Raw genomic sequence first — 25,758 nt, 5'->3', positions numbered from 1 at the left:
GTCGGAGCACCGCGATTTCCAGTGTAATGGCTATCCTCTCCACATCGTTTCAGGCTTGTCCAAACCGGTTAAGGCTCTGGCTGTGTGAGCGAAAGCCATTCGCCAGGCCTCCCCTCAAAGCACACCGCCTGCCTGGTTGTTTTTAGACGCCCATCATTTTTCATGGTTTTCTCTCACCAGCCATCCTGGGGCGTCCTTCAACTCTGGTAGCGTCCCCACCTCATTGTATCTTCAAATCATTCTGCCGTCTCTTTCATGCTTTGTGCTTTAGCTACCTATGGGCCTTCCAGGGCTGCGTGTAGTGCACAGCGCCTACTGCTGCGACTACGCTGCTACCTGCCCCTAGAGCAGGGCCTATGATCGGCACCTAACGTTGCCCCATTTCCTTGAAACAGTAGCTTATATATAGCGAAATAGAGTTATTCTTAAGTTTCCAAAATCTGTTGTCTTTCAATTCGCCCCACTCGGGGTGCTCGCCTCCTAGGCCCTGTGGGGAGGAGGCCTGCACTGGTGCCGGCGCTATCGCCAGCGCCAGCCTCCACGCATTTTCAGGCACCTCTAGCGTATGCATGTTAATTCGCGGACAAATTGCCTTACTTTGATCCTAGTAAGAGGGTCCTGTCTTCCTCCAATGTTGCGACCCCTTGTAGGTCGCTAGCTGGCTATCTTCTATAGGTCACCAGCAAGCCCTATTGTAGTGCCTGTGCACTACACTGCAGCTTCTGTCGCTTGGTCTCTCCAGTCGTTTAAATCGTCAGAAGGGGCTATGGTTGGAGCCTTGCACAGCTGGAGTGGCACATTTAGCCAGTGTTCAACTAGCTCAGCTGTTCCCAGTTCTACCCGGTATCTCAGTATCTTCGCAGTGTTAGGAAAGTACACTTGATGCGGCCTCTGCGAGCGCTTTGCTACGACATGGCGGATAAGTGCCGAGCAATTGGAATTGCAAAAAAGCTGGAGTTCGTCTTGTCTTGAGCCTGTTCAGTCCGTTAAATCAGCACCCGTCTCCTGATAGGCTAAGTATTGTAGACAGCGTTATCTGATGCTACTACGTTACTACCTGACCCACGAATAGGGCGCCCTTCTGACAAATCATATACATTCGACACATTTCTCATAAACGGCACCAAATTATTAATAAAAGTAATCATCTTTCAAGTCCTCGATCCAGTTTTCCTAAGTGCCGCACCCTCAGTTCTTGCCTCTGTGGTCCGGTTGGGGCAGTGCCCCGCAGCGGTGCCGGCGTTAGCGCCTGCCCCAATCTTAGGGCTTTTGTAAACGCTTCTAGTTTAAACATGCCACATTTCTAATTATTTGCCATAATTAGTTATTTGTGCGAAACGTCTGCGCTCGTCCTGCTTTCTGATCGCTCATCGATCACCAGCTAGCTAACCGGGCTGGCTAGCTGCGAACCCGAATGTACTGCCTGCGCATTACAGGCGTAGTGCACAGGCACTACAATGGCTCCCCAGTGAGCCGCTAGTGTGCCTATAGTGACTTATCCGGTGGAAATAACATGATGTAATGCAATATTAGTATTACATCAGATCAGTTAGGCAAGAGATAGAGCCAACTAGCTATGAGAGCCAGCTAGCTATGAGCAGCAGTGAGTCCGCTGGCGAACTACATCAATTGCATTAGATCATCTTACAAACGCCTCGGTAGCTTGTCTCCCCAAAAGATTTGGCTCAGGCCTAGTTTCGTAGCTCCTTTTTCAACTAACCTAAAAAGGATTCCCGCATCGTTACCTTCCTCACGTACGACTGGCTGCAGGGTGGCTGGAGCCTGTTTTGTCAGTTTCATTCGCACCATGTGATCCTGTAGGCCCTCCGCCTCTTGCTTCCACCGGACGGTGTCCTTCACGTGGTTCAACTAAGGTGCCGGTTCTGCAGCATGTGTCTCAAGAGGGCCATTCTGTGAAGGCATGCTCTTTCTCGGTAGTCTGCTGCAATGGCAGCACGAACCATCGTCTCCCGTGCGCAACTGAGCACTCCTAAGCTGGAAATACCACAAGGTGTTGCTTCTCGTTCGATTATCGCTCTCGTGTTGCATACGCGCATTACAGGTGGACTCTGTTGAACGCAGTGTTACAGATGTCAGAGCTCACACAGTTTGTTTCACTCTGTTTCAGAGCATAGAAAACTAGAAAAAAGGAGATCCTCGGGGAAGCTTCAAGTTGTAGACGGCTAAGCCCAGCTTGCCTCCAGCACAGTTTTACATACACGCTACATAAGGTGCACTTATTCAGAAACGGTACAAAAACATGCATAAAAAGCAGAAGGCATAGTTTTTCCTGAACAAAAGGCTTTTTTAGAAGGATGCTGACAGCATCAGTGAAGCTGTCAGCTTCAGCCGCTGGCCTATATACAGAGTGATCTGAGCCTGCCCTGTTATAAATACGGAGTTCCCTCACATGAAGTATTTTGAAGTGCACTTTATCCTTCTAGAGGGCTTTTGTGCGCAACACTGTGGTGCTGCGCATCACACCTTTTGGTGCTAGGCTCATCCGACTTGTGGGGAAAGTGCAATCTTGTTGCACAATGTAAAGAGACTCGCGGGAGTGCAGCATAAGGTGTTTCAATGTTTTCATCACCCTGCAGTATTCGAGGAGTAATCCGACATATTATGTACTCCAGTAGTTAAATGCCTTTGGATAAGGGCGACTACCAAAACGGTGTGATTGGCCAAGGTAACAGCGTTCAATGCTGCAGTCTAAAAGGTGGATACCCTTCAATCAATCGCCACTTACTGTATAGCTGCGGCTCTTACATTGAGAGAAGAGCTAGGTCCCTCTCCTTGCGCGTGGCCGTTATCACTTAAACAGACCTACAAAATAGTGTGATAATAAAAGCGTGCGTATGTATCCAAAGTGAGCTTCTTGTGTGGCAACAGTTCGCCAGGCGATATCCCCGATGAAATGACGCATTTCTTTAGGCCAACGCAAGCTATCAGGAAGTTGGTGCGGAGAGTTAGAGGCGTTGGCCATTTTGGCGAGACCTAGTAGCGTAGGTCGCTTACCCTGCTTATTGATTAGACCACGGACAGCTTAAGGCGCTCAAACGATAAGTTCGCTCTTTGGCTAAAGTCGACCTTCGAGGTCGTGGCGGCGCCCCTCATTCCCCTCGCTGCTTATGTTACCGGTAGTTATTACCGTTTCTTTGAGAGTCCGTTCGTGGGAATACGCTGCTGGCATCGTCTTGGGGAAGCCCTTTTCAGCTAAGACTTATTGCAGTTCTTTCCATGTGCTCCGTGTGCTGTGTCTAGTGGTATCTACAGCAATGTAGTACGGGTCGTACGATGTCTGCATCACATTTTGCAGTACAGGCCTTCAGTAGAGCTGGGTGGGCCACTACAGAGAATCAAGGAGGCGAGAAGCTCACGTGTTGTTACGTAGCAGGCCCACGAATTGGCGTGAAGTTGAGCTCTTCTTGTAGGGCCCCTCTCTCACGTGGGAAGTTTTATTTGACTTGGCTGCTCTGTTGCTTTTCCGTTAAGGTTCCGCCTCCTGTTTCCTCTATGGGGCGTCAACATCTCGGCACCTACCACTTTTCGCACCCCTACTGTGAAGGGGCGAGTTTTAAGCAGAAGAGCCTTCTTGCTGATCGTCGTTTCTCTGGAGAATAACGCAGCTCTGTTCGGTGTTTTCATTGTCAGTAAAAGTCAGTGAAGTGATGTTCTCTTACCCCAAAGCCAACAACACAAGTTTGTACCTTACCACATGGGTTTTCCTCGGTGCCTCAGGTAGCTATCATACTCCACAGTTGCCGCAGTCTACCCGAAATATCCTACGCTGCTGATAGGCAAGCTCACGGAATCTATACAAATATAACCCGTGAGCAGCAGCGCTGACGATAGAGAGCGCTTGGTGCCTGCCCTCCCGAAATTCCAACGGGATCCAATAGATGCCCGCTCTTCTCTTCTAGTCAGGGCGTGGATGAGCTGTGCGCCCCATTTTGGGCGAGCGCCGCGCTACAACATTACCCCGAAAGGTTGCAACGGCAGCCGCCCACCTGCCGCGAACTGCCGAACACACCTTCTTAACGCCAGCCGTCGTCACCACGGTGCTAAACGCCGAGTTTTGTCGGTCTCTTCAAGAGACGGGCGGCTTCGTTAGGCAGCACATGCCGATTCTAGCACATCCTATCGACATCACGAGCATGCGAGGTTCAGAAATGAGCTCCGAGAAGGCGAAGTTGCTAGTGCCCGGAATTTCCCACACCACAATATACTGAAATCATGAATTCATTAATTGCTTTGCATTCTGAGTACACCTGTTTGGGCCTGAAGCAACGAGCTGCCTACGCGGTGATTACATTGTGAGGCCTCTCGTCACCCGTGAGTCTTAGGGTGCTTGTTTGCCCAGCTATCTGCCCGTCTTCCTCTGCACTGCAGTCCGTTCTTTTTGCTCTGCCGCTGTCACCGCTGCTTTTGTGCATTTCCCCGCGCTTCCGACCCAGTACATCTACCTCAAAGCTCCCCCGTTCTCAAGCTTCTCATACGCCATTCTGTTTCAAGAACTCGATCACAAGCCACCGGGTTTCTGTTTCACTCCCAGCCCCAGCGTTCACCAGCCAGAAGGTACGGCCACGCCTGCTGCCCTTCCTCCTTCGCCCTTCTCTGGCAGCCAAAGAAGAGCATCTCCGCTAACCTTATTTCTTTGCCACTGAACCTTAAACTCGAGCTGTGGTGAGACGCCATGTGTTCACCTCAAACGCACTTAGCAATATCGGGAAGCAGTAGTCACAAGTCGGACAGGTCAACATTCAAACCAGTACATCTGGAATGAGTCGCAGCAGAACTAATACAACCCTGCTGTTTATCCGTGAAAAGCCGGCCCTGCAAAGACGCCATCGAAGGCAAGTTCTAATGGTTGTTCGGCCTAAGATTTCCCCTAAACTATAAAGGCGAACGTGAAGGAAGAGTATTCAATTCTGAATGGAGCACGCCCCAGAGGGTGGAGAGTGCTATTAGCATAAGCTGCATTCAACAGAAAATAACACTGTAGCAACAAAAGTTACTGTGGGGGCAGCTCCTGCACGGTCGCTTCTGTGCCTTCGCCTCAAAAAGCCCTTGGAGTTCATTTGCAGGCTTATCGCTGCTGGTCTGAAGTCGCTCTTGCGATTCCTTCGCAGCTGCTTTTCTCGTAATCTAAACCAGCTGTGACTTTCGGGTGTGTTTTTAACTGCGTCCACTCAGCCGCAACGTAGTAGCAGTTGAACACAGCACTGCAGCTAACAGTGTACATTCGCATCTGCATAACACTTACAAGCACTTGCACGCAATTCTGCACGCATCAGTGCCCATTTCTTTATGCATACAAGCGATCTCCATACGCCTTAAGATGACAAGGGGACAAACGCAACGCAGAGCAGCAGCTGATACGAAACGTCCTTTTGGTGATGCCCTGTCATTTTCCCACTTCACACCTTCCTCGCTGTGGCGTTTTCCGAAACGTTAGCTGGGAGGCACGAAACCAAACGGTGAGAACGCATGGGGATGGAGAGAAGAACTGTCTGGGATTAAGAATAAGCACAATACTAGACACAACAACCCTAAATAGAAGAATGTAACAGCAGCGGAAAAAGACAAGCCTACGCTTGTGGCTTTGAATCGAAAAAGAACATCCAGATAAAAAGAAACATCAGTGCCATGTACCCTAGGCCAAATTCATCGTTGTCTTTGGCCCATTTAACGTAGGCCGGGAGGGTCTTGATGAGGCGCTTGGCTCCCCAAGCAATAAATAACGGGGAAGTAATCGCCGTTAGAACCACAAACAGGCTGCGGGCGAGATCCCTGAAGGCCACTAAGTTTCGCGCGTTCATCGAAACACCCTCCAAAAAGCCTGCATTCCTAGCACGAGGATCGCTGTGAATCGCGGAGAGGCACATCGCGAGCATGATCAAGCCCAATATGAAAAATCCACGGCCCTTCACTACAGGCACCTGGGGTCGTCCCTCGGCCACAAAGACTACGTGGCGCTCCACCTTCACCTGCTCCTGCTGGGGAGCCCTATGCATGGGATCATGTGGACGCTCGGGAAGTGTGACGAAGTCTTCATCGTATTCGCCTGCCGGGTAAGTAAGCGTTCCGTCGCCAAGCTGGTACGCACTGTAATCTGACGGAGCCCCTAAGGGGCTGTAATGGCCTTTTTCTGCGAGGTTTGAAGGACCCTGAGCAGCGCCAATAGTAGAATCTGCACAAGTGCAGCCTAAAAAGACTACCACGAAGAAAAGGGAAGCCAGAAAACGAGCGAGCCGCCGTCCGCCAAACGCGGTTCGTACTTCCTGCGATTCGTGCCTCATTGAAGCTGCTATGAAAAGCAGTGATTTAGGATATCGCGATGAAAGTCAAGGAGGAAGAAAGCGAGAAAGACGCGGTATTCAGACGAGAATAGCGCTAGAGGCTGCCGTTTACACCAGAACGGAGCCACAGAGACAGCCCGGCGGAAAAAGCAACCCGTCGTTCTGTTTTCGTGTTTCATCAGCTCAGTGGATAGTAATTCAGTCACAGCATTAAGCCAATATTGGACTATATCCCATCAACACCCGCTGATAGAGGGGAGCCCTCCGAACTGTACCTTGAACAAGCATGCGCTCCACCATGCTCATTCTGTTCATGTTGCTTCCATCCACAATTGTAGGCGGGTAACCACAAAGTGTATTTTCTCCTTGCAAGGATTTGGCACGGACACACGCAGAAAACTCACAGTAGACTTTATTTTGGCCTTTGTTGTCGCTTCCTGTTCGTTTCTTCCTTCTTCACTATGGGAAGGCTCGGAGTGAAACTTGTGTTGGGCCTATTGTCGACTCTACACCCAGCATTCGGCGTGGATATTGGCATTTATTATGAAAGCGTGAGCTAACAGATGAACCAAAACACAAATTTTCTGCGCCGAAAAGCCACCACTTCCCTCCTTGCACCTGCCGCCTGCAGCGTACACCAGCGGTCACGATCATGGTGTGCGTCTCGGGCCCACTTCTGTCAATTCAAGGTCCACAGAATTGTGAAGGATTCGTTCTATTGTGTGCTGCAGAGGTGCCCAGCCAGCCAGCTGTTCATTACCGAGCAATTGCAGGATGCAGCTCAGCATGCGAAGGAGCTGCAACTTGCCAAGGTAGCGATACACCCAGTCCCCTACGGCAACACGAAGGAGACACTGACAGAAACAGGGCATTACCAATACGAATGTCAGGTGGGATTCGACTTATTTACACGTCTAGGCTTCCGGGAACAGCTGACGTTCTAAGATTTGAGAGCTCCGCAGACATTTGGTAGTCATTAAGCCTCTCTTCCGTTCTTTACGGTGTTTTCCCTTTCCTACAGCACGGACCTGAGGAATGCTACTTAAACAGAGTGGAGGCCTGCGGTCTGGCGCTTATGAAGGAGGCTCAAATCGACGTGTGAGTTTCGCTGAACGTCTTGACACGATCACAATCAATAATGGAAAAATGCCAGCCTCTCGGCACTTTTGATTCTAGAGTCCTTGTAATTTCCACAATCCGAGTTTGATGGAGGGGCATCTAACAACTTCCAAGTATCACTTCTATACTCGCCTTTATGAGGAGGTTGCTGTTCACTGTCCTCCATAGCTTTTGCCCAGAGCTCAAGTTCCCGTGTGTGCACACTGTGTGTAGGTGGGCCCCGTGGCTCGACTGCGTAAACAAGAGTCAGCTGGATGCGGCTAGCCTGATCAAGGCTGAGGCGCACATTGCTAAGGCTATCGCAGCCAGCCAGCTGGCCATTGCTGAAGCACGTCGAGCTCTTGCTGCAGCAAAAGCAGCAGCTGAGGCGGAGAGGCACGGCGACGTGGGGCCTGCAGCCAGGGAAGCTGCAGCTGCGGCAATGGCAGCAGCAAAGGCAGCCAACGATGCTGCAGTGTCCTCTGCAGAAGTAACTGCTGCAGCTGCAGCAGCGGCAACAGGGGGCCGGAATTCTTGGGTCATGTGTAAAGTTGACCTTCCAAGCACACGCGCGAATATGCTAATCTTTGAAATTCTTGTCTGCAGCCTGTCCCCAGCAGTAAGCTTTAACTGCCAACGGTATACTTCAATTCTAAATTGTTCTAAGCCAGTATCGTAAGACTCAGTAGCGGTCCTTAATAACAAGTCATGCGGAGATGAGCATGCTTAATGTGCCGCCAAAGCCCCTGTGGGAATCGTGCATCCCCATCTCAGCCTTACTTTGGAGCTGTGAACTTTCAATGCAATGCAAGTGTCGTGAGCTGTTTCTGTAAAGCTCGATCTCACACGCATAAAGGCCTTGCTTAGTAGCTTCACTTTGGGTATACGTTTAGTCACGTTACCGTTTCATTGAGCTCTGCTTGTAGGGAGAACGGTTGCAACACCTCATGGCCGAGCAAACTCCTGAGCACGACCACGTGCCCTGGATAACAGTGGACCGACAGCACTCGGTGAGCTTCGTCTTCGCCCCACTTACTGCTGTTTGCAATTACAGCGAAGGTTCAGATAATCAATTCCTCAAGAGCGCTGGCGTTTGTAACGTCGAACATACATATGCGGGAAATTTTCGTCTACGTAGTGGCGTGTAGAGCCATTTTCCCTTGTTTGCCTTTTCTGGTTGCGGTGCAACTGTGGCCCCAGGCAGTGGGAGAGAAGGACCTCCGCTGCGCCATATGCACATCCTCAGCTGGCAAGGAGGAGAGCTTGAAAGCTTACTGTGCGGGGAAAGAGGGCTGCGACAGACAGCGGGAACAGGAGTCACTGCAACAGCAACAAGTGCAGGGGCAACAGATGACAGAGGAAGTACAGCAGAGGGGAGGAGGGAGTTTGGTGGTGACTGACATGTACCGGATTTTCTCTCAAGATGAAGTTTAGTGGAAGCCTTTTGCATGAAAGGCATATATTGTTATGGCTTGGAAATGAATGCTTGCAGTAAACTAATGAAGATTTAGCTGTACGCACAACAGTCGTACATACCCCCCGTGCCGAACCTCAGGCCTGCTGCCGGGTGTGAACGGCGCATATCTCGGTCATTTCTGACTGTCCATGCCTCAGAGGAATACAGGGGAGGGAATGGATTGTGTAAGCCTTCAGCCGCACTTCAGTCAGAGATGGTCCTTATCTGTTACTTTGTGCCAGTTCTATTGGTTTCTTTTGTATCTCGCATGTGAGCCCCTCCGAGCAACTTGCTGCTAAATCGTTGCCTGTGGCTCCACCAGCCCGTAGCAATAGCAGCGGCGGGTGTTTGGCTGCTCGTGCCGCTGCATCACGACTGAGCAGTTGTGCTACGGCGTTGCCTTATGGTTTTTCGCAACCTGGTTTTTTTTACGAGGGCGTCCCCCTGCCCAGGCGCTGAAGGTCCGCCTACAGGAAACTATTTGAGTTTCTGGGGGCAAAGCCTGTAGCGCTGCTGCTGGAGCATTGAAGCTGCGGGAGTGCACAGTTGACTACTCTTCTGCCACCAGCCCTTGGCCATTCACGGCCCGGTGGAATCCTGGTCTACGTGCATTCCACAAGAAGTGTTGAGTCTCTTCCTATCCCATTTATTCCCGGTGTGCAGCTAGTTCATTTTTGTTTGGTTACCTGTCTGGAAGTGTACGCGCGGCTGTGGCGCTTGGCCTGCCGCACTCCTTTCCTTGTCTGCAAGCCCAAGACAGGCGCAGATGAGAAGTGACGCATCCGCTGCAGCGTTTTTCCATTAGCGTGAGTTGCTCAGTAGTGACAGCCGACGCTGCAACAGCTGCCGAAATTGCGGAAAAGAAGCGAATTCAGTTGCCTCCGCACCTGCATCTCCAATAGCGAGCAGGGCACCAACAGCATCAGCTCCTGTTTGTGGAAGTGGAACGTAGGGGACCTGTTTTCGTGTCGGTTTTACGTTGTGCGTTCGTTTACTTCTTCAACTTTGCTAGAGTTCGGGGGGACGAGAGCAGCGCGTGGAACTTTGGCTACTCTCGTTTTGCTGCTCACACTTTAGGCCTTTTCATTTGCCGCTTCACCTGCGCCACATGTGTCAAGAGGTCTTGCTGGACATGTTGGTGCAGTTGAGTTGTAGGTGGGCGGAACGTCTGGGGTTGCGCTCCTTAGGGAGTCGGCGAGCCGATGGGACTTTTGGTGTTAATACTGCCAGTGCAGTTGCTTCGGAAGTTGGTCAGGACGCGCTTTCTGTGACGGAGAAGCTACACTGCACTGCCATATGAGGCCCTTAATACCACGATCTTTGTACGGAACATTGCGAAAAATCGTAGGCAACTAGGGCCGAGTCACAGGCACCCTGGGAAGAGAAAGCAGAGGAGCTCAGTGCTTAGCCTCCGCCATGGGCATTCGTGCTAGGATATCTTGCCCTCAAGAGGGACTGAATTCACATTTGGTGCACACAATGAGTACTGATGGCGCTCCGTTCGACACACATAGTAGGTGCGACTGCTTGGCGGGATCTGCTGAATCTGACTGGACAGGCAGTCGATACCCAGCGCTGTGGGGAACCATCAAAGCGCCTGTACCTGGAGCTAGTTTGGCCACATAAACGGTTACGCCACGGACCAATTTATCTGAAACGTTCCCTGGACAGCGTCAGCTTATGAATTAAACCTATTTTGAGCCTCTCAAGGCGTCTTTAACTGTGCATCGCTGCCTCTAGCTTTGTGGCCGCTGGGTGAATGGAACCCCAGCCCCTCAAGGCTGTTCGTTTATGACGGCGCTTTTCTAGCCATTGGAGTGTATACGAGATACTCTCAAGTCACGCTGCGCAAGATTTAGCTGGTAACCTCACAACTAGTCTGAAACAAAAACAGACCACAACACCCTTCAGCACTAGAGACCGTACTGGGGGGAGCTGGGGAGGCCAAGTTCTGAAGTGGACAACAATAGCGTCAAATCTGTTTTGGCATTTAAAGAAACAAAACAGATTTTTAGTGGCGCCTGTGGTGCTAGGGTAACACCGTACAACGATCTATGCACAAGGATGCTCGGAGCGGATGATTCGTCCGGAAGAGTAAAGAGAAGCTAGTCAAATCTCGCTAGTACATCCCGTATATTCGGGATGTTTGGGATACTGAACAACGCATGGAACTGTGCCAACATCAGCGAGCGTGCTACAAGCGGTTTCGAGGCTTCACCTTGTCCTTGGGCATCACTACCAGCCGACTTAAACGCTTTAGGCACCTATTTGTGCAGGTTCTGGACGCCATTTATGTGTCTCTCCCTGAAGCACTACACAGAGTGGCTTCAATCAACCTTACCTCACTGGGAAGACTCTCAGAATACCACATGAAGTCTTATCTGCTCCCTGTTAAGCGCTACTTGAGCCAATGTATGTGAGATATTGCCCGGTTACAGTAGGCTTAACAACGACTTACCAACAACTTCCATTTTCACCCAGTCTGAGGGCTTGTTCACTGTTACAGTTCTGGCTGTCATTGCGTTTAACATTGTTGTAGGGCCAAGTGAGGGGCGCTTGAGCCTTGCAAGGCTTTAGTGACTCTATTAGTGCTTGTCTGGTTACTATACTGTCCTATAAACACCCTCAAGTCATACAGTAGATCTGTCCATTAGATACTCTAGCCATACACTACGTGTAGCGTTGTAGTGCGCCTACATTCGCACCACGTCATGATGTCTCCTGGGCACTTGAAGCTCTATGCTGCTCCGCACGGCCCAGGGGCTCATACTGTCTGAGATGACTAACAGTGACCTGAGTTATTTCCAGTATGGTTTGTAGTAGCACGGTGTCGCCATTAATGGTGTGCTTTCTGGTGATTTTGCGGCTCCCCTTCACAACAGCCTTCAAATCGTCCGAATAATCTAAAATGGCTATCTTAATGACGCAACAAGCGTTACTGGAGTAGACGACGGTAATTCTACTGCAGCACTTACTGATGCTTCTGTAAGTAGCGCCACCGCTGGGGAGATCGTTCCTTAGGTGTTGCTCTACGTATTGCGCTTGCTGGTAAGTAGTCAGTGGCTGAAACAGTCCTCTTCCTACGGCGCTTAAAGCAGCCTGTACTGAACTTAGTATGCCAGAGAGCTGAAATACGAATAAAACCTAGAAGGCCCTTGCAGATGCGCTTACAAACATATCAAACCTAACAGGTGAGCGAGGTTCAGGGAGCGTGAACTGCATCGGGTTTCGGTGCATATTTCGTGAAACCCCAGCAAATATATCTTCTTATCCTCCTCTGTGCGTTGAATTACTTGTGCCCGCCCACAGAAACCGCATAAACAACGCAGTCAAGACAGGCTGCTCGTCTTGAGATTGCTGCAGCTGCTGTTGTTGCCGCCTCTGTTTACACTCAAAGCACACTCTCTTCCGTCCCATCTCCACCTTCTTACCAGCAGCAACAAGAACTGAGTAAAACAAACGAGGCAGCAAGCGATGCCTTTAGAGAAGCTGGAGCGTGGTACTCGCCAGCTGCAACTGCAGGTACGGCTGCTGTTGCTGCAACAGCCGCAGCAGTCGTGCAATCGCGCATCGCTGCTTTGTTTTCTTTCCTGCTGTTGGTGCTCCTTTGGCACAACAGCACCACTTTTGAATGGGTAGCACTCGCATCTTAAGTGTACTTACACTTCGTTGACAGTAGCAGCTTCCTCAGAAGACGCTGCTGCTGCTGCTGCTGCATAGCCGCCTCGCAGCAGCAACCGTGCTGTTGGCAGCCACTGCAGCTGCTCAGCGTAGACCATTTATTTCAAAGGCCTCTGTTTCACTAGAGACCTCGTTGCAGTCGCAGAAACAGCAGCAGCTGCTGCCGCTGCTGCTGTAGGCTCTACCCCTGGGGGGAACAGTCAACGTGGCAACAAAACCAGAGTAGGCAGCTGCTGCAGTAGCAGCTGCTACATCCTCAGCAGCTGCAGTAGGCTCTGCAGTGTCATCTGAGTCTGCGCCAAGCAGGAAAGCAACTCTGCAGCAGCAGGAGCAGCATCAGCGGAGCTGCAGTCCGCTTGGCTGCTCCTTGTGGGGACAACTGCAGCAACTGCAGGAGCAGCAGCACCGATCCTATCATCAAGTGCAGCAGTGTCAGCAACAGCGTGGGGGATTGATTGCCTATTGAGCTTGCCTGGCTGTCTACTCGCTCGCTGCAGCAGCAGCAGCGGCAGCTGCGGCAGCAGCTGCAGTGGCAGCAACGAAAATGCTGTCGCATGGTCAGGATGGCGATGAAAGGCAGTGGCAGCAAGTGCTGCAGCTGCTTTCCCACCCCAGCGAAGCCCAGCAGGTACGTTCTGTTCATTTGAAGCTGCAACAGCAATTTCAAGAGCGGCAGAAGCAGCAGCAGAAGCCGTAAGAATACACGCGTCAGCGGCGTTCCAGTGCACTCCCGTGTCTTCTCTGCGCATGTGCAACATGGACCGAAGGTGCATTGCGTCTAGAAGTTGCACCAGAAGTACGAGCCACGGCAGTCAGGCTGTGCCTGTGTGCGTTTCAGTTGGCTTGCTTGACCGAGCTGCAGCAGTGGCTGTCCTTCGCGACTGATGAGCACTTGGGGACCTTCCCGCTGCAGCGGGTTTTGCATGCTCTGTTCCAGCTGCTGCAAGGCAGAGCACCAGATGCTGCAGCTGCTGCTGCGGGCTGTGGCCAAACAGGCACTTTAGAAGGGTCTTCACAGATGGATCCCGACGTTGCCAATCCAGCAGCAACGGCATCTCAAGAGGCTCTTGATGAGCAGCTAGCGAGAGAGCTGTCTGGTGGGACGGATGAGCAAGTGAGCGAGCTGGCGTCGCCTTGTGTTTGTGTGTAGCCGTGTTCTTCCATCTTTTTTTTTGGTGTATATGTGTTCGTTTGTCCTTGCATCTCGTATCTGGTCAGTGCTCCTACTGTACACTTTCTTCATGGGTGTTTTTCTTCGTTCTGCGTGGACATTATGGCACTGCGTCTGATTACTTGACTTCGTGTGCTTCTGCCGCTGCTTTGTTGCAGTTGTCTGTGCTATGCGGACTACCGCTTTGCGTCTTTTCCTTGACATTCCTTGTTCATCGGTAGTCAGTTCGCTTCAAGTATATATGTAATAATAAATGCAGCCCTCTGGGACTGCTAAGACTCGCTCACAAGGGGCAGTTACTGTAGAAAGGTGCTCGCTGCAACAGGGGCATTAGGACTACGTCCGTGCTGCATGCGCAGGGATTGGGGACGCAGAGGGACCTGCTGATCGGTTCTTGCGTTTACTTACTACTCGATGTTCTCCCTGTTCAGACGGCTGCTATCTTGGCAAGAACGCGTGAGGCGATGCTGCAACGAGACTGTATTTTCGTGCCCCGTTTCTGATGCTCCAGTTTTCTGTGCTCGCCTCGCTGTTGTTCCCCATATATTAGTTCAATTGGTCTCCGTTTCTCTACCTCTGAGGTTCCTTGTTTTGTTCCCCCGTTTGCACCGGTGCGCTTTTTGCAGTATTCGTGTCCGTTCAATGCGACGCTTTTTATTTTGTGGTCCGCCATTGCTGGTTGTTCCTAGGGTCAATTTTTTCTGTTGCCGTATGACATTGCCTGTGTTTTTCGCCTGACGTTCTTAGAGACCTGTTTCCTTGGCATTTTGCGTACCGTTCTACATGCTTCTGACATACTGTCCAGTCTGCAGCTGTGTAGCCTCCGCCGTCCAGCTCTGCTTTCTCGTCAACTATCTTGATTCTTCTGTTTCGTTGCAATATGCAAAGCACGACGTTATATCTGCTGCGGCAAGATCCCTTCGATACATCAGCCGGCATTGTGGTGCGCGGACGACAATAAGAGATTGTGCCGCTTGCTTACCTGACTTTTGAACTTTATTGTATGCTCAGCTGACTACATGGAAGCGCTGAAACACCAGCTGTCACATCTTCAGTATATTGACACAGGCGAGAGATTTTTGTTGATAATCTGTCGGGTTGTGGAGGAGCAACCTCTGTTGGCCCTTCTTTCCGGCGCTGCTGCCGCTATGCTGCCAATCCTTGACTTTTTTCAGCTGGATATACAGCGCAAGGCCGTACGGGCGGCGGCGAAGGCGTTGGCTGCTGCTGCGGCAGCAACGGAAAAAGCTGTCGCTGCGGCAGCCGCAGAGACTGCAGCAAGACGACATAACCTCACTTGTTTGCCACAGGAGCAGCGAGGAGCGACCGAATTCGCTCCGTCCACTGGTACATCTGGGCGAAAGGAGGGCAGTGACGCCGGCGTAGGAGCTGGAGCTAGGAGCAGCAGCAGCCGCAGCAAGTTGGTGGCTTTGCGAGAACACCTGCGACAGCAGCTGCAGCTGGAGAAGCAGCAGCAGCGGGAGCTTTTGGAGCAGCTCGACGAGTACCGCAGTCTCATAAATCCAACGCTTCCCTTTTTCTCCTCCCTCCTTACCTACAAGGATGAGGCCCTGTTGCAGGTCTGTCTAGGCTACTGTTGCTGCTGCGTGGCTGCTCGCTGTGTTTTCTCTGCTGCTACTTCGGTTGGTTGCTGGAGCACGTTGACCAGCGCTTCTCGTCTCATTTTGCCTGCTGCAGGGAGCATGCCAGAGCTGGCGCTCAACGCTAAGTATTTTTGTCTGTGTCAACACTGCAGCAGCAGCATCTGCTGCTGCAGTTGCTGGCCTAGAATTAGCTGCTGTACGAGGTGAGTTGCGCGCGCTGCCGCTGTTGTGGTGGAGGGTGGTGACCTCGCTGCTGCTGCTCGTGGATTTGGCTGTACATGCTGTGACAATCATGTCTTCTTAGCGGCAGATGCGTGTTGCTGCGCAGCGGCAGCGACAGCAGGTGGGGAGGACAGCGGGAAACCGCATTCGTCGCAGCAGCAGCAGGAAGGTCAGCAGCAACAGGAGGATGCTGAGTGGCTTTCAGTCTGTCAGAAAGCCTACGCAGATCATATGGAGCTACTGTCTTCCGAATTGGCTGCATTTGGCACAGAAGCAGCAGTTGCTCTGCAGCAGCTGGTCGCCCGTACAGTTGCTGAAAGCAGCAGTGGCGCCCTTGCGTGGCAACAGCAACTGATGCTTCAGGACGCGCTTTACGTGCTGTCTGTGTTCGCCGCTTACTCCGACACAATCGCAGCAGAGTTGCTGCGTCAGCAAAAGCAAACTGCGAACTTTCAAGAGGCAATTGCTAAACTCGTCAGCCTCCAACCCTACGCCATCACCGCTCCGCGCTTTTTAAGTGCTATTAAATAAGTGTCCTAATGCGGATGATCCAGTTAATCTTGCAGCTGTCGCTGAAGGAAACAGGGCCAGGGGCCTACGGCTCATATATCAGGCTTTAAAGAGATTATGTAATGTACTTGAAATGCAGGTGAGGAAGCAGGAAATGCTGCTGCTGGAGGGTGTTGCAGCGTATGGGGTATCTCTGCTCCCAGCTGTGCATTTCCAGCTGCCTCTGTGGCAGGAAGTGCTGCAGCGGCAACAAACTGAGGCGGCTGGAGCAGAAGCAGCAGCAGCAGCGGATGTACTAACAGTTGATGCAAAACGCGTTTCTGTCTTTGCAGAGTCACCAGAGCTTCTTGGTCGGGCGCTTGAGTAAGCCAGTGCTCTGGATAGAGGGTTAGACATCTCTAGTGGAAGCTTATGGGGCACTTGCACTTGATGCGTGAGGCTATTCGCACTGACGGGGCCATGGGAGAACACAACAAATCAGCAGCAGAGAACAGGAACCGTAGCTGAAGGGAAGTGTGGTTTGTGGACTGCTCAGGACTTTTGCATCCCCGATGCTGCCTCTACTGGAGTCATCTGTGACACGAGATCTCTGCCGCTTCGTGCTACAACTGCTACTAGCTGCGGCATACACTGCGGCGAAAGCCAGCAGCAACCAGCAACTGCTGCAGCAGCAGTTGCTGGATCACCTTGACTGCAAAACTCTTGGAGAAATATGCGCGCATGCGCTTCACAGGGGGCTGCCAGGTGCAGTGGTATGCTGCTTGTAGTGCAGCTCTTAGTACTGCTATCACTTTGTTGCTGCTTAGTTCGCTGTTACTGTCTCGCCAGTGGCAACCGGTATTCCAGCTGCTGCTTTCAAAGCGCTTCGGCATTTCGTGGTCTTTGTTCTCTGTGCGCTTCAGAAGTTCGCGGTTATGAGTCTCATTCTGCAGCTGCTGCTGCAGCGCGGCGCTGCTGCTGCAGCAGCGCTTCAGGTAGCAGGCGTGCGGGATCGTGTAGAGGCAGATTTTGATAGCAGCACTATCACGAGAAGGATCAACAGCCGCGGTGGCTTCAGCGATGAACGGCACCAAAAGCAGAACTCTGTAGAACCTGCGGCGGCAACTTTCCGCTTTGCAACCAGGGCGGGTGCAGCTGCTGCTGCTGCAGCTGCAGGTGAACCTATTGCATGTGTGGATCTGGCTGCTTTGCTGAGGCATATCCGCAAAGCGTGTGTCTTGATGTTTGAGCTACACCAGCAGAATTTGCAGCTACAGCAGTCTGCCGGAGCTGCGCCTCCGTGTAGCGCGCAGCTGCGGCTGCAGCACGTAGCTCTGTCACTGTTGAGCCACGGGTCGCGGCTCGCTTCTGTGGGACAAGAACAACAGGATCAACAAGAGCAGTGGCTGGCTCTGGTGGAACTGAGAAAGCTTTTGGAGGCCCCACAAAGTGTTTCTGCATGCGAGCTTATCAATTCGCGCATTGCGGAGGCACTCTGCTGTTACTTACTGGGCATCGCCAGCAGCAGCAGTACCGGGAGCAGCTGCTGCTGTAAAGGTACCTGCCACAGTGACAGCTGCAGCAGGCAGCAGGAGCTAAAGCAACGGGGACTACTGTTCATGCGTGCCTTTCTTTTCCCCCTCACCGAGAACCCTCCTCCGCTGCAGCAACGGAAGCTGCTGAACGCAGGAGCCTGTTTAGACGGAGTTGACTGGTCTGCTGCGTCCCCAAATTTGCTGATACGGCTGGCGACACTAGCCGCAAAGTGCTTGAGCAGAGTGGAGCAGTTCCCTGTGCTGCAGCAGCAGCTGCCTGCCGTTGCTGCAGCTGCAAGAGACGTGCTGCCCCCGCACTTGCGAGCCCCGAGGCCACTGTCAGGAGCAACGCCAAATTCAGCAGCTGTATCGACGGGAAGACAGTCAGGTTATCGCACAGCGGGGCTGCAACAGCGCCAGCGACCGGGGCCCAGGGGTCTCCGAATGTTCCATCAATTGCAACAACAGCAATTGCCTCAGCACCCAGGAGAGTTCATGCGGCAACAGTTGCTGCAGCAGCATCTGCTGCAGCAGCCCGACCCCCTCTTAGTTATGCAAGACTTGCAAAGAGACGTCGTCCTCGTAGCAAGAGATCTCAGCAGCGAGCAAGCGCCTGGTGTTGCCTTTTCTCCGCGTGCAGCAGAGGCGCCCAAAACACCAGATTTGTCAGCAGTATCAACCCCTGCAACACCAACGGTGGAGGCAAGGGAAACAGAATCAGGGGCAAGTCAAGGAAAAACGACAAATGCAGAGCCACAGACACCGGGGAGGCCTTCGAGGAGGCGCTTTCGCAGTCGTACGGTGGGAGTCTGTCGGTCGCCTGCCCAGGCTATTGCTGATGCCGCGCAAGGCACAGCAGCAACACCAGCAGTAGCAGCAACACAGGATAGGTTTGCGGGATCTGTAACCTCAACAAGAAAGGAAGGCAGCACATCTTCAACTCCACAGCGGGCCGGTCGAAACACACGGTCAAAGGCAGCTGGGACAGCGGCTCCGGGAGCAAAAGCCAGCATAGCCAGCAGCAACATTAACAGCAGCAACAGCAACAGTATGCGCAACAGGAGCAGTGGCAGCAACGAGAGCGGTAACAGCAACACTAACCGTGGCAGCAACAGCAGCGCCACAGGCGCGAACAACAGTGGTTGCTTGATCAAGAGACGCCGAGGGCAGCCTGGGAGCAGTGGGAGCAGCAACAGCAACGCGCCTCCCCCTTCTACGGCGTCCGGGCCTGAAGCAGCAGCAAGAGACAGCAGCAACGGGGAGAGGGCTCGCGGCGGGCGAGGGACAGTTCCATCGGGAGCCGGCTCAGACAGCATTGCGACGACGTCACAGCGGTCGCTACAACGGAGTAGCTATAGCAGCAACAGCAGCGGTAGTGGTGCTGGGCTCACGGCGATGCAGCAGCTTCAGCAATTGGTACTGCAGCATCAAAGAGGCAATATTTTGGGTGACCTGCTGTCGTGGGGCCACAGATACTCCGGCAGCGCCAGCAACAGCAGCAACAACGCGTTGGTTGTTGACTGCAGGGCTCCGCTGTCACGCGTGGAGTCTGAAATAAGGCGGACACTGCAGATGAGACAGACTGCTGAGCAGACACGGCAGCAACAAATGCAACGGCAAGCGCGGCAGCAGCACCAGAGTCGTGATGTGGAAGAGGAGCTGCAAACAGAGCAAGGCTTGCACCAGCAGGAGCAAGATGAAACCAGCAGTAGTAGTTCGACGAGAGGGGGTCGTCGAGGCCAGCGGGCATCGGGGTCGTGCCAGAGAGGAGCAGAGAATGAGGTTGCAGTGGAGCAGCAGGTACAACAGCGACCGCAGCAGCGACAGCAGGTACGGCACCAGCAACGACAACTGCGGCAGCGGCGTCAAGAGGAGGAAGACGACGCTTCAGCGAGCAGTGATTCGATGGATGTGGACAGTCACCTCAAAGCAGGTGAGAAGGCTTCTGCTGCAGCAAGTGTAGCTTCCGCTTTTGCTTTTGCTGCCAATGCTGTAGCATATGCGGCTGCTCGATTTCGTGTGCTTCTTGGACCTTTTAGGCAGGCGCGCAAGAGATGACGAACAAGGTTATGGAGGTGGCATCAGCGAAGAAGATATTCCCAGTAGTAGTAGCAGCAGCAGCCATAGCAGCAGCAGTAGTGATAGTGAAAGCGCGGTGATTTTTGAAAGGGATGAATCGGGAGAGGGCAGTAGCCACAGCAGCAGCTGCAATAGCAGCACCAGTAGTGGGACAAGCGAAGACGAGGGTGTCACGGGACCTAACGTAGAAGGGCGTGAGGATTCACTGCGTTGCAGTGCTGCAGAGACGCCCGATACTCCGTCCGACCCAGCACCAACAGCAGAAGCACTGGACCGTGCCGCACCAAGGCTACAGTGTGGTGGCGCGCAGCAGCAGCAGCAAGATGCAGCTGCAGTCGCCAGTGCGACTGCCTCTGCTGCACCGAGCAGCATTAGCAGCAGCAACAAGCCTACTGCAGCCAGTGTGGGTGCTATTCAGCTGTACGTACACTCCGTACCCGTCCCGCCCCAGATGCCTGTAATAGAGGCGCTCAATTTGTACGGAGGTTGTGTTGCACTGCCTAGGCGCAGCAGCGGCAGTATCTTCCGTGATAGCAGTAGTAGCGGCAATGGCTGGCTGTCTGCCTCAAGCAGCGTGGCGCATCGTCGACTTCAACAGATGCTGCAAGGAGGCAGCAGCACTTTTGAGATGCTGCTTTCCACAGCCTTGTTGGCTGATCTCCTCCCCAACAGCCGCGGAAGCGCTGCCTTGTCGCGGCAGCGTGGCGAGGTGGAGGCACTGTCAGGCACTCCGAATACGAGAAGACCCATAACTGTAGCTGCTACTACTGAGACAACAGCAGCCACAGCCGATGGGGACCCTCGCACCGCCATATCTGCTCCTCCCACTTGCACCCAGGGTAGCAGCATTGGTGGGGAGACGCTTCAGGTAGATGTTAGTGGCAGATTCTGCATCATGATTGACGAGACCGCAGAATCAGCCCCAGCAGCAGCAGTGGCAGCAGAAGCAACACCGTCGCGCAATTCTCTTTGGGACAAGGCCCACACAGTCGACTACTTGGTGCTTCCGGCAACACCCAAGGCTCGAAACAGCAGCGGTAGCAGCAGCAGTCCAAATGAACTGTGCGCAGAGGGCCTCAAGCTTGGTCGGGGCACACCCCTTGTCACCTCCGTCGTCCATCCGGCATTAGGTGCAGAGCGTCTGTTGCAGCAGCTGCAAGAAGAGCAACAGCAGCAGCAGGAGGATCCCCAGGTCCCCTGCTTGAAGTCGAAAGAGCATCCACGCAATCCCCAGGAGCAGCAACATTTGGAGGACCTGGCAGGATGGTGTGTCTCTCGAACCCAGAAGGAGACGACTGCAGCTGCAGCATACTTACGTGGTGATTGCAACAGCTGGCACCGTCTCGATTTGTTGCTGCATGCGGCATCAGATGAGGCGGCTCCACTGTTCTATGGCATCCCTTCCGCCGGGGTTTCCGTCACGCGACACGGCAGCAGCACTGGCAGAGACAAACCCGGCCAAGCGTCAGCAGCAACAGTAGCAAGAACAGAGCCGGCGATTCCTAGGCCGACGGCTGCACCTGCTGCATATGAAGGAAACGTTTTTCTTCCCAGCGTGTTTGACGAGGCGGCTGCAGCGGCGGCGCCTTTCGTTGTTTTGTTGCTGTATTTGCATAATCTCCTGCAGCAGTTGCCGCAGCTGCACATGTATGCTTCTGTAGCCAGGAGCATTACTCTGAGTAACAATGACGACCCAGCACCATTGGCATCGGCAGCGACAAAATTCGGAGCCGCTGCATCAGCGCGCGCTCTGCGGGAGCATCCTCTGGGTTTATGTAGCAGCAACGGCAACGGCGACTCAGGAGCGGCTGCGGCAGCTGAAATATCTTGCTGGAGCAGCGTTGCAGCGAAGGCGGGGGCAGTTTTGGCAGACCCTGTTGCAGCTGTGACTAGCTGCAGCAGAACTCCTTACTGGCTAAGGAGACTGGTCTTTGCGTGCCCCTTCTTGTTTCCGCTCCAACTGAGGCTGCTGTTGTTGTTGCAGCAGCATCTAGGGGCCATGCGGGGCCAGTTCATCTACAAAGTTCGGCTAAAGGAAGCGGCAGAGCTGCTGCTCGGCCAGCGACAGGGTAGCAGCAGCAGCAGCAGCAGCGTGCAGCCGTTGCTTAATCTACCCACTGCCGGCATTAGCAGTAGCAAAGCTCTGCTACTGCAGCGATTGCGGCCTGTGCTGCAGCTGCAAGGAGCAGCATCTGGAGGCAGTAGTAACAGACGGGAGCAAGAAATACTGGCAGATTTGGAAGGAGTAGGTGAACAGCTGCATCAGAACTAAAGGCAGGAGGAGTGCCAGCAATGGAAGCAGCAGCTGAGTAGTAAACACAACAGCTGCAGCCTCCTTGTTTGTGCTTGCATTTAGGGAGCATCTCTTCCTCGGACAAAGGTTAAGATGCCACGCGCGCACTTGGTGGAGAGTGCTGCGAAGGTTAGCACAAGACTCTAGCTCTAGTTCCATGCTGTGCCTTGATTGTACCTGAATACTTGTTCTCGCGTTTGGTTGTAAATGGGGATGCTAGTCCTGCATTTCGAGGGATCAGTGGGACGGATCTTTCGCAGCTTCAGTAGCAACAGCACAGTGTTGGCTAATGCTGTTACTTTTGCCGCAGGTGATGGACCATTTGCTGGCGAGCAGCCGCAGTAGTGAAGAGCAGCCTGTGCTAGAGGTGGAGTTCGCCGGAGAAGAGGGAGTGGGCCAAGGCCCAACGAATGAATTTTATGCCGAGGTGGATATCCAGCACTCGAGATATAGATGAAGGACCTAGTTTTAATAGCTAAAGGTTTTGAATTGGGGGACGGAAAGTTTGGTCATGCGATGACACTTAAGTACGGTGCCTTACTCCCCACCTCCGCAGTATTACTTGCAAGGCCCTCTTGCTGACTGAATTGCTGCTGCTGCTGCAGGTGTTGGAGGCGCTGCTGACTTGGAAGGAACCTGAGCTGTTCTTGAACTGCAGCAGCGGTGGGGGGCTGTTTCCTCGTGCGTATTTGACAGATTTGTGTCTCATCCCGTTGGACATGGTGCGGCGTCCAAGAGTGTCTCCTCTAGTGCAGCAACAACAGCCGCAGAGGATGCGAAGCAGGGCTCCAACAAGAAGGACGGATAGAGGTGTTCCTTCTGAAGGGGCAGAGGATATGGAAGAAGATGCGGGGCCGTTCAGCAACACTTGCAACGCCAGCAGCAATGCAAGCACGATTGGTTTTTCCCAACAGAAACCCTCCTGTACAGCAGCAGCACCGTCCCCAAGAGCAGTCTCTGCAAGTGGAGGAGGCACACTGGAGCTCCAGCTATTTAGTCACTTCCGCCTGTTGGGCCAGTTGGCTGCAAAGGCCCTGCTAGACGGTCGCAGCAGCACAACTGACATTGGGCTGCATACGCTTTTTTGGGAGGCAGTTGCTCGCCCTCGGCTGCACCAGGAGCGGCTCAGGCCCTGCAGCTGCATGAGTCCTGCAGCAGCGGCAGCAGACGTGGAAGCTGGAACCGCGACAGCGAGGCTACGGTTCGGTATTTGCTACTGTGGTGGGACCGCTGCTGCTGTTGCTGCTGTTGCTGCAATTGACGAAGCTCTGGGGAGGTCTCTACAGCAGATGCTCCAGCATCGCGCAGATGGACATGAGGTCAAGGATATGGCGTGCTCGTTTGTGATTCCACGTAGGTGGCGATGCAGTGGCACTATGGGCATGCGGTAATACGTAGCAGTGTGTGTGGGGCTTGATACTGGATTGTGTGGCTTTGCTGTCATGTGAGTTGGCTACGAGTAAAGTGCCAGTAAGCGTTGCTGCTGCAGGTCCTGCAGGAATTGCTGGTTTAGTTGCTGTTGTAGTTGTTACAGCTGCTTTTGGTGCCTCAGAAGATGGTGGGGGGCCCCTTGTTGAAGGCGGTGAAAACATATTTGTGTCAAACGCTTCTTTGGACTTTTTCATCCAGCGTTTGGCTTTCGTGCTTCTTTGTGAAGGCATCTTCCTGCAGGTACGCCGTGCGGCGTGCATGCAATTGTTTGCTTTTTTATTCAAGTTTCAACTGGGCAGACGGAGTACGCATATGAAGGAAGCAATGGCTTATTTATCCATAATATGTTACCAGGGTTACGGCTGTAGGCGTCTGCCTTTTTTCCACTGTCTGCTTAGGCGTCTGCGTTTCGTCTGGGATTTGGTTCTTTCTGCCCGCTCTTCGCACTTTCGCCGTTGTTGCCGATGGAGGTTTCTTCCGTTCTGTTCGGAGACAGAGAGAGGACGAGACAGGATAGGTTCTGGACGCTGTCCCACCTTAGGGCACATGTTGCTCCGGACCATGGGTGAGTGCTGAAAAGTTATCGATGCAAAGGTGGTGGATGCAGAAACATGCATGGAGGGGTGTCACTGGGTGAGAAACTGAGAGTGACAGGCAGAGGGCAGCTGGAGGGAACGATGAGAGAAAGAAAGGCAACAGACAGACAGAGATGAGGGTAGACGGGCACGCGGCAGGCTATACAGAAGGAAAACTTGGGAAGTTACGCAAACAGGTCGAGGAGAGTAGACAGTGAACATGAAGGTTCTGTGCACCGCAGGTAGCAGGGCAAGGATTATATGTAGCACCCAAAGATAGCTTGCAATTCAAACTGAGGCCCATACCGTGCAAAGTGGCAAGCCAGACTTCTTTCCATGCTCAGTTATTTTTGTTGCGTTTGCCCGCAAGATTTACGACATCGAGCGCTGTGTATGGGCACTTCTTGGAGGTTTTGGTGGACTTCAACCCTTCACAGCGTGCGGCGTTCCTCAAGTTTGTCACGGGATCAACAATTCTGCCAGCAGGTGGATTCGCTGGGTTTCGGTGAGGCAACTGTTCTCAGCTGGCTTAACCACTGGCATTCTTTCTAGCTGTATGGGCAGTTAGATAGCTGACTACGTTCCTGCGCTGCAAGCAAACGCTCTATTGCTGCTGTTTCTCAGTCACATTTGCCTCTCGCGTGCTGTCTCTTCAAAGTGCCTGCGTTTCAGCTGGTTGGAAAACTAGAAAGATTGCTTGATGGATTCGTTGGCAGTAATGCAACGTGCACAAGTCTTCAGGAAAACACCCGAAGGAACAGTCCTGCATGGTTCTACTTTTGGTTACTCTTTCTGTTAATTCTGCCGCAGTCCGTTGATGAAGGTCGTCAGAAAGACTCCGGCGTCTGGCGGTGGGGCCATCGATTGCCTTTTGCCGAGTGTGATGACCTGCAGCAATTACATAAAATTGCCCAACTACTCTTCTAAGCAAATCCTTAAAGAGCGGCTTCTCCTTGCCCTAGAGGAGGGACAAGGTGCCTTCACATTGTCGTAACGATGTCCCTGTCGAGCGCACTCGCCGGCTAGCCAGCCCTTTGGATTGGCAAATGGGCGTAAGGCCCGAAAGAACTCCAGAATTTTGACATAGCTATTTCCCGCGCTTTTAAGTAGAAGATAGTGGGTACGATTTTTCTTTGTATGCTTGCAACACTGAACAAAGTAGCTCTGGACAGAGCTCCGAAATTTGATGTTTGTTCCTTGAGGCGAATGGCCAGGTACCGCAGCTTCTGCGGTTGCTTCTGCAACGGTTGCTGCAGGTTGCTTTGACCTGTACACAGTAGATCAAATGCTATCATTTCTAGGCAGCATATTGCGCCTGGAAAACTGAAGTGTAATAGTTTGCACAGCTAACAGTTTCGAGTTGAAAATTACAGCTAGAGCGTCTTATTTCCTTTTTTGTTCCTTTTTTGCGGGCAATTCGCACACAAAGAAACCTGCTTCACGTCTAGGTTTTCGAGCGAGGATCTGCCTCTGAAGGAACGATTTTGTTGTCATGTAGTATTGTGCTGCACCACGAAAATGTTGCACTGTGTAGAAACTTGAGGAGGGCGCTGATGGGCAAGAGAGCAAGCCGCTAGCTAGGTCCGTACACTTGTGATAGTGCGTCTGATTTTGGACAACGAAACAATAAGCACTAACAACTCGACTGCGTCTGATTGTGGACAACGGAGCAGAAAGAACTAACAACTCAACGAAAGGTGAGACCACTGCAAAGTGTGATAAAACAATGTTAAATGCCGCGAGAGGAGGCAAAGCGGGCGAAAGAATTTCTCTAGATGTACTCGAACTGTTATCATGGAGGCGTGCAATGCAAACAAGTCTATTA

General features: G+C 52.6%; 3 protein-coding genes across 3 annotated transcripts; 2 read left to right on the top strand and 1 right to left on the bottom strand.

Annotated features, from left to right (window-relative positions):
- Window positions 1-5,588: 5,588 nt before the first annotated feature.
- On the bottom strand, window positions 5,589-6,299 carry ETH_00010495 (uncharacterized protein; the record flags this gene model as incomplete). Its single annotated transcript, XM_013376973.1, has 1 exon — window positions 5,589-6,299. The coding sequence occupies one exon, from the start codon at window positions 6,297-6,299 to the stop codon at window positions 5,589-5,591; it is 711 nt and encodes a 236-aa protein (XP_013232427.1).
- Window positions 6,300-6,760: 461 nt separating this feature from the next.
- ETH_00010490 (interferon gamma-inducible protein 30, putative) lies at window positions 6,761-8,831 on the top strand (the record flags this gene model as incomplete). The annotated part of the gene is made up of 6 exons (XM_013376972.1): window positions 6,761-6,850; window positions 7,031-7,189; window positions 7,321-7,397; window positions 7,632-8,016; window positions 8,324-8,407; window positions 8,598-8,831. The coding sequence occupies 6 exons, from the start codon at window positions 6,761-6,763 to the stop codon at window positions 8,829-8,831; spliced, it is 1,029 nt and encodes a 342-aa protein (XP_013232426.1).
- Window positions 8,832-13,078: 4,247 nt separating this feature from the next.
- On the top strand, window positions 13,079-24,927 carry ETH_00010485 (ubiquitin-transferase domain-containing protein, putative; the record flags this gene model as incomplete). The annotated part of the gene is made up of 17 exons (XM_013376971.1): window positions 13,079-13,162; window positions 13,373-13,648; window positions 14,065-14,161; window positions 14,717-15,285; window positions 15,404-15,512; window positions 15,638-16,005; window positions 16,181-16,404; window positions 16,577-16,793; window positions 16,944-19,488; window positions 19,595-21,879; window positions 21,991-22,056; window positions 22,238-22,354; window positions 22,533-23,280; window positions 23,480-23,598; window positions 23,757-23,923; window positions 24,304-24,438; window positions 24,744-24,927. The coding sequence occupies 17 exons, from the start codon at window positions 13,079-13,081 to the stop codon at window positions 24,925-24,927; spliced, it is 8,310 nt and encodes a 2,769-aa protein (XP_013232425.1).
- Window positions 24,928-25,758: the final 831 nt, after the last annotated feature.

Source organism: Eimeria tenella, genomic scaffold, assembly GCF_000499545.2.
Source record: "Eimeria tenella Houghton genomic scaffold, Eth_scaff43, whole genome shotgun sequence".
In the NCBI taxonomy this organism is placed as follows: domain Eukaryota; phylum Apicomplexa; class Conoidasida; order Eucoccidiorida; family Eimeriidae; genus Eimeria; species Eimeria tenella.
This window is presented reverse-complemented; position numbering and strand designations above follow the sequence as displayed.